We start from the raw sequence: 12193 nt of genomic DNA, 5'->3' as shown, positions 1-12193 counted from the left end.
CCCAGCAGGTGCAGGAAACATTTTGTATTTTTCAGTCTAGGGGATAGAGAAGGGATTTAATTGGATTTAAGACCCTGGGTGTGTGCTGCAGGGCAAGCATGGTGACACGTGTGTGGCTTTATGGGGTGACAGCCTCTGTTTTTTCAAGCTTGTAGAGTGGGGCAGCTTCAGATGAACAGAGGAAGGATTGTACTGCTCAGTAAAAAGCATTTCAAGTCAGTTAAAGCAGCACTCTGGCACACATGTATATTTTATGTCGTGTTAGTTTTCTAGCAAACATTAAAAACCCCACTTCTTCAGATCTGTACAACTGGTTAGTACAAAGTCCATCATGTTCACTGTATATAGGAGAATATAGACATTTTTGTTAATAGAATTGCTTCAATTTTGAATCCAGCTATAGATTTTCAGATACAGTGTCCCCAGCTTGCTAGCATGTTTTATAGACCAGAAAAATCTGAGAGAGCTGCAAAATTTAGTCTGCTCATGTTCACTCTAGAGTTCTTTTCAGAGAAAGGTTAGATGATGGAGATAATTTTGGAGATTGCTTTTATACAGTATGGCTTTCCTGAGGATTATGTGTGTATTTTTCTTGCTAGCTTTCTTCCATGCTTTGTGTCAGTTACAAACAGGCATCTTTGTGGTTTCTCTTCTAAAAATATTCTAGGAGATAAAATAATTTCCTTGTTTGAGGAGAATGTTTGGAAGGACTGGGGAGGAAGCTGGGTTTTGAAAACGATGCACTAATGTGAAAGCAGCTAATTTTTTCTGCTCAGTTCTGGATATACTTGGCTATCTCTCTACCTCTACTCAAGTCTTTGACAAAGAGTGTTTCTCAGTTCTTTGTCTTCCTTTGGAAACATTGCCTAGATATCTTGGAAAGAAAAATACATTTGCAGACCTATTTATATAAATGAAGGAGTAGCTGCTGCTGGGAAAATGGAATAACACAGTTTATTAGTTATTAATATCAGTCATGGCTGGAGTAATGGGAATTGCAGTGGAGGATTGGTTTTGCTGGTAGCTGGGATTAATACAAGAAATGAAGGGAAGGAGTGCCACTGGAATGTTACCTTTGTTTTAGGCCTGGAGGGGTGAGTGGTGGGAAAGGCTCAGCAGCTTTGGAAAAAACCAATCAAATTTCCTTTTCCATGTGTATTTCACAAGAGATGTCACAAATGTTGTTTTGAATTGCACATAGTGTCTTTTTTTTTTTTTTCCTAGTATGTAAAAATTCTGCAATTTTTTCCTCTTCCAGTCTCAGTCTGAAGATGTGACAGCTGAGTGGTGATGTGTCTTCAGGAAAAGTACAGCATTCTGAAATAGTGCAGTTGTGTTGAAAATGTTTTTTCACACTAAGAATAAACAATGGATATGTGTATGGTGTTTATATGAGCAGCATGCACTAATACAAAGAAACTGAAACTACTTGTACAGGTACACTAAAGAAAATGAGGTTTAGATTTGTCAGATTTTTATTGCATAAGAAATTATATTGCAGGATATGGTAGCATTGTTGGGGGTAAGATGATTGTATGGATTACCACATGATGGGTGGTTCTAGGGGTTTTTTTGTGGCTTTGAGTTTTTAAAAATTATTGCTGTGGTCTTGAAGTGTGATGTGTTACGTCCGAAGATTCCTCTGTCTGCTGTGAACTGACTTGGCTTCATCTATGTATCTTATGATTTAAGAGTTAACAAATTTGAAACCTTCTGACAAAGGGACTTTTTCATCTTCCTGCTTCTGTATGGCAAAGGAAATCTGATAGCAATTTTAACAAGTAGGTCAGCACTACAGAAAAGAGCTCCTCTGAGAAACAGCAGTATATTGCATGCCAAATGTAAACTTAATGTTGCTATAATTGTGCATGCACCAAAAACCCATTTTGATATACCACCTAATCCTTTCTGACAACTAAACCCCATAATAAATTTTTCTTAGATATGAAAATATCATTAAATAATTGCTGTACCTTATATATGCTTATGTAATATATATATTTTGAGTTGATGGCTTACTAGGCAAGAACCTCTTCTATCACTTAAGATGACCCTAGCAGATATTTTATCAGTATATGCTGTGCAAAGCCACATTTCCTTATTTTGTTAATTGTTGATTTTTTTGTTGTTGTTGTTGTCGGAGGTTATTTCCACAACCTTGTGCTTTTTGTATGATAAAAATACCTTGTCCTGATTAAACTCCATGTTATAGTCTCATCTGTTTCTTAACTTATAAGAAAAATTAAATTAGGAAGAAGGAATTGATGAGTATTTTGATGTCATGATTTGGACACTTCCAAAAGCAGCCACACTGAAAGTAAAATTTAAGTTTGCTAGAAAAATGGTGTTTAAAAAAAAAAAAGAAAACAAAACCAGAGCACCCCAAACAAGCAAACAAGCACAAACTCCCGAAAATAAAAAAACAAAACAAAACCCCCCAACATAAACAAAACAAACAAACAAACAAAAAAACCCAAACCCAAAAACTAAAGCCATAGCAGTCTGTCAGAAGCACTGAAAGCTTCCTGTTCTGATTATAACTTGAATGTTTGTTTGAATACATTTGTCCTGAAGGGTCAGAGAAAAGGCATATTTTAATTTACTTCTATGACGTTCATTTCTTCGCTAAATTCTATTTGAATATTGCTCCATAGATGGCTTTCTCTGAAGACACTACCAACTCAAATGATTTCCCCCTGCTTCTTTTTGTATCACCTTGTCCGGGCTGTTCATTCTTAGCAACCCCTTTGGGTCACCACAGGCTGAGCTGGATGAAGTAACAAATGTGATAGAAAAACAAGTTCTTAGTCCCATGGCTGCATCAGGACTCTGCTGCTGCTTTTCCCGCAGCCCCATGCATCCCTGTGCTAGCAGAGTACCTGGTTTAAAAGGCTTCAGAAACACATAAATGAGGAAGAAGGAGAGATTCTGGGACCTGCTGTCTACTGCTGTGCCAGAGAGCCCATGCCCACACTGTGTAGCTGAATAATTATGAATACTTATTTGGAAAAAATCTGATAGGCTGTTCACCAATACCTTATCTGTCTTAGCATGGGACTTAGTATGTTAAAAAGTGGTAGTTCAGGTTTTCAGGGTATAACTATAGCCAATAACAAGCTGTAATCAGCACATGGTTGAAGTGAAGTGTTGAGCTGCCACATTTTCTAATGGAACAAGATTTCACCTCTGACTTCCAGTGCTGCTGGTCCTGCAGCTGCCAAGAGAGAAACAGAAGTCCTAAAGGGATGCCACCTGGAAGGTTAATGAGCTGAGCTCATTGGGACTGAGGATTGGCACAAGTTGCCCAGGGAGACTGTGGAGTCTCCATCCTTGGAGATACTCAGAAGCATCCAGGGCAGACTTCTCTGGGTAGCCCTGCTTGAGTAGAAGTGTGGATTAGAGGACCTCCAAAGGTCTCTTCAGTGCCAGTTATTCAGTGATTGTGTCACAGTCCTGAATCTTCTCTCCTCAGACTGTGGCCATGGCTGCACATTCATCAGAACCACATCCGTTTGTCACATCTCTGAGAAGCAGGGTATCATTGTCTAGTGTGAATTTTTTCACTGTTTATTAGTACTCTGGGGATTTAAATTTGCAACTTGTTCATTCTCTTTTTCCGTTTGGCTGAAAAAGTTTTCATCTTTTCCTCATTATTTTCTGCTGTTATGTTGGATAGCGAGGACTATTTAATCTGTGCTACATTCATTTTTAGGGAATTGTCCTCATTGTGAAAAATGGGCACATTAGTGTAGTAATGCAAAAACTGCTTCATCCCAGTTGATGTTTTTTGTTCATCTGGTGTCTGTATTAGCTGACATGTAGGAGAAGAGATAGGAGAGCAATTTACCTTATTTTCTGGTGTAGATGCATCAAAAAAGCACTGTTAGTTTATGCCATGTGTTCAGATAGATTTTCAGCTTCCATTAGTCAGATGAAATTTCCACATTTTTTGGAAGAGAGTCAGGTAGGGTTATTTGTCTGTAAAGTACACTGTAGGACTGATTAATTATGTTTCTTTTTTCCCAGAATTTGGGATTTTTTTTTCTTATCTCAAACGTGTATATGGCAGTCGTTTCACAGACTCATCTGTTAAGTTTAAAATTTAAATGTTGCTGGTGAAATAAAACTAGAAGTAAATTGACTGCCCTTTTTTTTTTTTCTTGTAACTTTTTAACAGTGGAATTGATTTAATCTTCCACCTAGATTTTCACTATGACCTGGTGTAACACCATTTAATCATGTGGCACCACAGAAATAGGGAGATGGCACCCTGAAGATGGGAAGCAGGAAAAAGAGGTGGATGGCGGTGGAAGGCTCTTGGATTCTGGCTGCAAGAGGCTGGTTGTGCTTGTATCCAAAAGCTGGCTGCAGTTTTTATCAAGCTGGAAAGCAGAAATGAAAGGAATACATTAGGAGCCCATAAAGATTTCAGCCTGTAACTGTTGGTGCACGCCTGTCTTTAATCCTGCCAAATACGATGTCCCCACATATGTCTGTGTGTGTCTCCAGCTCAGGACTCTTCCCTCAGTCACTTTCATCTCCTGTGGTTGGATTTTAAGTGCCTGCTGCTCAGCACGTTGTCTTGGTACAAGGCAAGGTCTGTCTTGCACCGAGATCTCAAAATGAGCTTCCAGCTACTGATCTGCTTAGCTGCCAGGTGCCAGCAGCTACTGATGTCTGCCACTTAATTGGCATTTGCTGCTAATCAGCTGCTGCAAAATGCAGCCAGGGGCAGGTACTGCTGTGGCCGCAGTAGTTTGCAGCAGCCGGTCAGAGGTCTTGGTGATAACTGGTTTTCCCCTGGGAGTGAACAGAGATAGGACTGGTTAGCTGCCTGGTGGTAGATGTGATTTGAAATACTGATTATCTGTGGTTAGCAGTGGTGATTTCCCAGTTCCAGCACAAATGGAGCAGCACTGGTGTGATGTGGAGCTAGAAGCAAGCAGGCAACTTTATGGTTTAAAGAACACTGAGCAAGCTGTAAGCAATGAACTTGAGGGAATGCAGTGAAAATCAGACACTGGGCAGTTTCTGCTTCCCTACAAGCTTTTGTCTGAAAAGATAGGAATAAAGACAGGAAAAGATAGGAATAAAGAGCTCCAGTATAGCTCTCTCAGCTATGTATTCCATGTCCTTTCTGTCTTCACCTTCAGAAATTCCCAGTCCAGCTGTCTCTGGGCTGCCCAGGGTGCAGAGGTGAGCAAGTCCCGTGCTGCTCATATGGGTTGCTGGGCCAAGAAGCAGCAGCCTTTCTGGGCTTTCCTGTATGAAGAAGTGGGGCATGTCTGGCAAATTCTCACCCACCAAGTGTGGCAGGATATGTTGTTTGAGCTTGCCATGAAACACAGAAAAGGACAGGTTGAACAGAGATGTGGCAGAAGGACCAGAGAGCAAATTGATGGAAATAGTCTGCAGCCTTATATTTCAGTTCTTGAGCTTCTCTGGCAAGCTCTAACATTAGCACCCCTGGCAGAAAAGCTTTGTGCTATCCAAAATACCACTGCCAAAAAATCCTCTGTATTGACACTGCAATTGGAAGGATGTTTTTCTCTCAAGGTTAGCAACTTCTAGGAGATTTGGAAGTAGCTCAGGCGGTTACCTGTGCTTTGTTCTGCAGATGCCCTTTTGCAAGACTATAAATCCTAACCTGCCCAAAGGAGCTCTTTAAGTGATATTATTAGCTTGGTTCAAGTCAGTTTGACATTCTTTGCACAGAAGTATTATGTGAGTTTGGTCTGTAGTCCTGTACTTCAGCTCAGAATTTAAAATTAAGCTCTGCCCCAAGCATGCAGTGGTTTGTTTTTAAATGCTTTGCAAATGAATATGTTATATCTGTGGCCAAGTGCTGCAAGATGGCCTTTGATAGCTTCATAGCCAAGTGGCAGTGGCTGTGTTGGCAGAGCCCTCTGGTGGGAACACAGCCTGGGCCTGCAGCAGCCAGTCCTGCGGGCAGTGCCACCCAGCTCTCCCTCATGCCATCATCCAGCCCTCTCTCTGCTGGGTGGCATCCCACCAGCTGGTTGGTAGAACAGCTGAGGGGTTCCCCTTCATCCAGTTCCTAGCCAGGAGAGCAGAGCTCTGTGGAGGGCGCTTGGCCTTTCTAAGCAAACCTGATGATGTGCTTACTCTAAGTGCCAGTTTCATTTTAGATGTTGATTTGCAAAATGTTGTGACTCTTTGTGAATAATAAAGCTAACCAATTACAAGGTAATGTTTTCTAAATCCATATTAGTGTTAGAGAGCTGTGATGAATCTTGAGAATTGCTTGTATGAATTTAAACGATGTCTGTAAATACCTTTTTTTTAAAGTACCACTTAATAAAAGCAACTGATTTACTTAGGCATACAGTGAGACATCTCTAAGTCAAGAGCCTTCTATTTCTGTTGGTCAGTAATGCTTTTGCTAATCAAGGTACTTGAGGAAATGGCTTTTGGATGTTAAAGTACCAGCCTCCAGAGTATGAAGGAAAAATGTTATTACACTTGTCTAACCTAATAGTATTCAAAAGCCTGGTTAGAACTGCTAGATGCACTGCCAAACCAGAATGTGCAACAAGTCTTTTAATCTGATTAGGTCCCTGAAGTGTTGATATAATACAGGCCAATAACTCTCCTGCAGGAAATCCAGCTGTTTGAGATTGTTGCACAAGTAATGCAGGAGTAATAAAGGGTCTTCCTTTTCTCACATGCTTGCCAGAGCTTTTCACTCGCCATTGATTTGAAACATTCTCAACTGTGCCCAGTATTTTATCTTCATTAAAATAAAAAAAAAGGGACCCTGTACCATGGCTTGGAAAGGCAATTACTTGTGGTGGACAGGAACCCTCCTCCAATGGTGTTGGGAGGGTGGTGGCAAGAAAAAGGTAATATTTTTGTGTCATTTTCCCTGTTTCGTGTTTCAGTTTTCATTAAGTCAAATTATATTAATTCTTCCACAGCTAAATTAACCTTCATGGCCTATATTTGGAATGGCAATTCCAGTTCTTAACCTTTGCACTGAACTTCTCTGCTCCATTGCTGGGGTCCAGCAACACAGAACTGCTCAGTAAAGGGACCCATCATGTGAGAAGGAGCTGCCAGGTAGAGCTCCTTGCTGCAGGTTGTTGTGAATTCCCAAAGCTCAATATGCTTCAGGAAACACTTAAGCACACTTGTGAAAGGCAAATCCACCACTATGATGAGATGCAGATACTGCCTTTGAGAATTACTCAGCTGCAGCCAGGATAGGGGGGGAAGTGCAGGGTCCCCATTACTCCCTCTCTCAGGGAGGCTTACCCTGGGGTGAAGGCAGGATGCTGAGCTGAGCTGGGCTCCTTAAAGCCCTGGAGAGGGCTGGTTTTGCTGTGGTTCTTGTCCCCATATGCTGATAAGCAGAGGAACTGTGATGGGGGTAATACTAAGCTTTATCTGATGGAAGAAAGCTCTAGCCCTACCCACAGCCCAGAGACATTATTTATTGAGAAATACTGTTTCCAGAGGAGCCTTCCTGTTTACCTGCAGCCTGATCTGGTATTTCCCATGGCCTGATGCCTTTCCTCACTTGTAATGAGAGTTTCATTGGAGGTTTATTGCTAATACATTTCTGAGGCAGCATAAGGGTTTTTTCTTTCTTGCAGGACAGCTCCATCTTCCCCTTTCTCTTCCAGTGTTAAGTTTAGAGGCTTTAATTCTCTGACAGGTGGTGGGTGTATGGTATGTTTTTCAAGCCCTGGATATTTCAGGTCTTAGGGTATTCTCTGCTCTGTGACTTTACAAAGCTGCTTAAAAGCAGTTTTTCCAATTTCTGAATTGAAATACCCTTAAATCTGTATTACACAATGTCATCATGATTCAGCTTTGTAAAATACCATCTCACTTCCACCAGCTATCTTATTCCATGCCCTTTTTAATATATTCATGTGGAGTTTTAATCCTCTGATGCAACAACCCCCCTGAGTTGTCTGTTGTAACTCAGAATTTCAAATGTAAACTTTGCTTTAACATTACTTGTGGTTATCCCTAATCCCAGAGTCTCCTAACAAAATCTGTTGGAGAGTTCAGGCTCTTTTGTCTGTGCTTTTTTATTTCGCATGCGTATTTTCTTGGAAAGTGGCTGATAATACGTTCAGAATTTTAAAAATCATCACTGCTCTCTGGAAGAACTTGAAGTCTAATATTACCATTTAAATAGGCAGGTGAGAGCTTTGGAGATGGGTAATTCCTACCTCCTCAAAAGCCGCACTGCCTCGCTTTTGTCTCAGAATTTATTATGCTTCCCAAGTATAATGTGACATACTGAATAGGGCAGGGGGTGGGGACATTGTCTTCAGCTGACATGCTGCTATCAGCGGGACCGTGTTTCTGGACACAAGATTTTGCAGTCATTGGTTGTCCAAAGAAAGCCTTTCCATCTGAGGATTGGACAAGGAGATGCGTCAATTTGCTGCCCGTCTCCAAGGTACTGGTGATGCTGCCTCCACAAGCTGGCTAACGTCACAGCTCCATCACCCAGCGGGGTGTGGGCTTTTTTCTCCTCTTCTCTGTTTTAATTCTGTATTTGCTTCCTACTGCATTTCTTAATCTGTCTTCTGCCAAATGCTAACAGCATGATATTTTGCAATCATTTAGGTGAATACAAGAAGGACGAACTCCTGGAAGCTGCTAGGTGAGTGCCGCTTCGAATATAAAGCCTATTTTGGGGGGTGGAAGCAGGAGAGGAAAAGAGATTTTAAAAACAGTAATGTTTTGTCATTGTCTTTCCACGAAATGATGCAAACAAACTGCTTCGTTAGCATAAATCTATTTGGAAATTGCAGTCTGGTACAAATGCAAAAGCCTGTTTATGTAATTGAATTCCCCCACCGTGGTGGTTATAAGGTTAATATTGAGTTTTTGCTTTAAGCTGCTTAAATCCTCTTTATTGTTTTGTGACTGTTCTTTTTGAGGGCCAATTTAAAAACTGGAATTTCTCTTTTGGTTTTTACTGCTACCTTAGGATATGTTTTGAAAATAGGCTTTATCATAACATAGAGCATAAGGAAGCTTATATACAAATGGTGTAAAGTTCAGTCATATATTTCAAAGATGCTTTCATTCTTCCTTCTGACAGCACAAGACCATTTAATATAGACTGTTAACCCTTCTAAAAAATTTTTTTTGATAGTGAAATGTTTCAAATGTTATGGGCTATATGCTATGAAAGTGTATTTAATTCAGAACATTTAATTTGCGAAATTGCTTTCAGAAGATCTGTAAAATTAGTAAAGGAAATAAAAGATGAGGCTGAGGAGAGAAATCAAGAGGTGTTTTTGCATTATTTTTTAATAATACACTTAACTGCAAATTTAATATTGTTTTTGGTATTTACCCTTGATTTTGAAACATTTGTTTAGCCATTGAACATTCTCCCCAGCAGAATATAAATTTCAATTTACTATCCTTTGATATCCAGATCCTTAGCAAATGTTTTGCAGAGGGCTCTGTCTTTTTCCCCCTTTCCATAATCATCTCCTCTCCATTTACAGGAGTGGTAATGAAGAAAAACTGATGGCATTATTGACTCCTTTAAATGTGAACTGCCATGCAAGTGATGGGCGTAAGGTAAGTTAATACTTTATTTAAGATATGCAAATTTAACCATACTGGGAGGCCCGGGTATATAAACCAAGAGAGTGTACAGAGAATAAAAACCCATGATGTCTTTTCACCATAAAATGAAATGCTGGTGTACTTGTCACTGGCAGTCGTGACAGACGAACCATCGATGGATGTGGATTTTGTATGTGTCTTTTCTCTTAAATATCAGGCCCTGATGTACATGGAAAGTGAAATCTTAAGACCTTTCATAAGTAAAGCAAAATGTACTGTTGTAAATGAATAAAATAACTAAGGGAGGAAAGTTGTTATTTGTACTTGAACATTGTCTGGGTGAGGTGGTTGGCATTTGGCTCTGCTCCTACTGCCCCTGCCATGTAGACTGGCAATGCACTGATACGCTTAACACCTTCTGCATTTTTTTAAATTTGATATTATTGTTTTGACTGTCTCTGGCAGGGATGTTTGACTGAGTTAAATTAAGGGTTAGGCTGAAACTGGAGGAGGGAAGAACATACGGAGTGAGAAGTAGATCCTGTGATTTTTGATGCTGATGATGGTCTGTCTAGACTGTTGGATTTACAACTGGTTATTTTTGGTGTTCTGGGGTTTTTTTGGGTTTTGTTTTTTTTTTTTTTTACGATGTACCAGAATGTTCTCAATCTGCATATCTTAAAAATCTATCTCACCTGTAACAGTACATCTCACTCTTGGAGAGGAAAGCATCGGACTGTTTTGTCATTCTCTTTATTTTTGGTGAAGTGTATTGGAGCATATTGTAAACCTCTGCTCATTCTGGAGCTGTTGTGGAACAGTCCAGTTTTTCTGAAATCACTGGAGATAGGCTGGCTTATGCTGTCTATAAAAATACATGGCTTTATAAACATACAGCTTTGCTGTGGAAACAGTCCTGTTTTTAATAAACATTTTAATGTTTTCTCAGTTGAAGTGCCCATGATATCTACTATGTGAAAGAAAATACAGCCAGTTTTTCCTCTTGTTTACATTTATCACTGATTGAAAGTTTATGAATCCTCCATGTTTTAAAACAATTTTATGATCTAAGGACAGGCAAATGAAAAGGGGCTTTATTTAGTGCAGCTGTGTCAGAACTGATGAAATACTCCCCATATTCTAAGTTTAAACATATTGCCCATTGCTCTTCATTTCACCTTTTTTTTTTCCCCCCTTTTTTCAGTCTTTACCATTTAAATGAGATTGTATTTAGGTATTAATAGTGCACTGTGTTATAATTAAGCATGGTGGTATGCAGCAGTGCATTACTGAGTAATTGAGTCCCCATCACTATTGATTTAAGGCTAAAGGCCGAGTGTGTTTTTGGTCGATACAGAGATGAATAAGCCCTTGCAGAGGTGTCATGTACAATATTTAGCACTAAAAAACCTACATTTTTTAAAAAAGCTTTAAAAACTCATATTAAGCTAGTGGAAAATATTTATGTATTATTAACAGCCTCAGAATTAGATTGAAGTTTTATGTCCAAAGCTCAAAAAGCTTATTGCAGTTAAAGCTAATCAATAGGGACACTGTGATAATTTGTCTGTTTGGCTGCTGGTAGATGTACTGGTTATTAAAGCTACTTTTAGTATGGCTTGCCATTTATATTAATTAGCTTTTTTTAATTATGTCTACCAGATACATTTTTTTCCCCCATCATATGTGTGCAGACTGTTTAAGGTGAAGTAACTCTGTGTAGCAAGTGTTCTATGTAATGGTTAAGCAATGAATTTCTGAGGCAAAGCTTTCAGGTCCTGTAGTAGTGCAAGATCATTTTGAGCTTAATCATTCTAAGCTGTGCTGCAAATTAAGTGAACTTTTCAGTATTCTTGTAACTGAAGGTCTCACTGGTGTAGCTGCCTCTAATCGACCTCTGCGGGTTTACACGAGTTGAGAATTTGTCCATTTGGAAGTTGGTTTTTGTATTCCTTGAGGCTTTTTGTATTTTTGCAGATCCTTTGAGTTTTCAGTCCTCAGAATTATCAGTGTAAGGCTACAGACTTAACACAGGGGCCAAGGTCAGGAAGTGCAGACTCTGCAGAGTGGCCTGAGGTTCTCAGCATTGCATTTACTCTGGAGTATGGGCAAATCCACAAGTTCTTGTGCTCACGTTTCTCCAGCTTTTGTGTTCCTCAGCTTTGCACATTTTTGATGTGTCCAGCTCTACTGTGATAAGGGAAACATTTAGCATTGTGGGTGAAGAAATGGAGTCCCAGTACTGAATAGGTAATATCTTTTTTCTGCATAGCCCAAGTGATGGTAGTGTTTTTCATACTTTGGGGTGTGAGTTTCCAGAAGTGGTCATCTAACACCTATTCCTCTAAAAGTGAATAGCAGGATAGTCAGGGTATTGTTATTCATGGTATTGCTCATTTCATTGCTGTATGCAATTTACTTTTTTTTCTTGGGAATGTCATCTATGTCCCATGCATACTGATAGTTCTTCAGTTCCCCAGGCACTACATCTGCTGTGAGGATGTACTTCAGAGAACAGATAGAAGGGATAGAAAACTGCAATGGCAGCTTGCTGGTTTGAAACCAGCTCAGGTTGGAAATGACAAAAGACTTACTGCATTCTGTGTGCTGTTTGCAGTGTTTTTGA

General features: G+C 39.8%; 1 protein-coding gene across 1 annotated transcript in view; it reads left to right on the top strand.

Annotated features, from left to right (window-relative positions):
* TNKS (tankyrase) overlaps nt 1–12193 on the top strand; it is a 133785-nt gene that overhangs the window by 61296 nt on the left and 60296 nt on the right. The window contains exons 4-5 of the mRNA XM_071742902.1: nt 8608–8644; nt 9504–9579. Coding sequence (XP_071599003.1) covers nt 8608–8644; nt 9504–9579 — 113 coding nt within the window. The remainder of the gene's footprint in view (nt 1–8607; nt 8645–9503; nt 9580–12193) is intronic.

This window comes from Heliangelus exortis, chromosome 4 (assembly GCF_036169615.1).
Source record: "Heliangelus exortis chromosome 4, bHelExo1.hap1, whole genome shotgun sequence".
Lineage (NCBI taxonomy): Eukaryota > Metazoa > Chordata > Aves > Apodiformes > Trochilidae > Heliangelus > Heliangelus exortis.
Note: the sequence above shows the minus strand (reverse complement) of the source record. Positions and strands in the feature narration are given on the sequence as shown.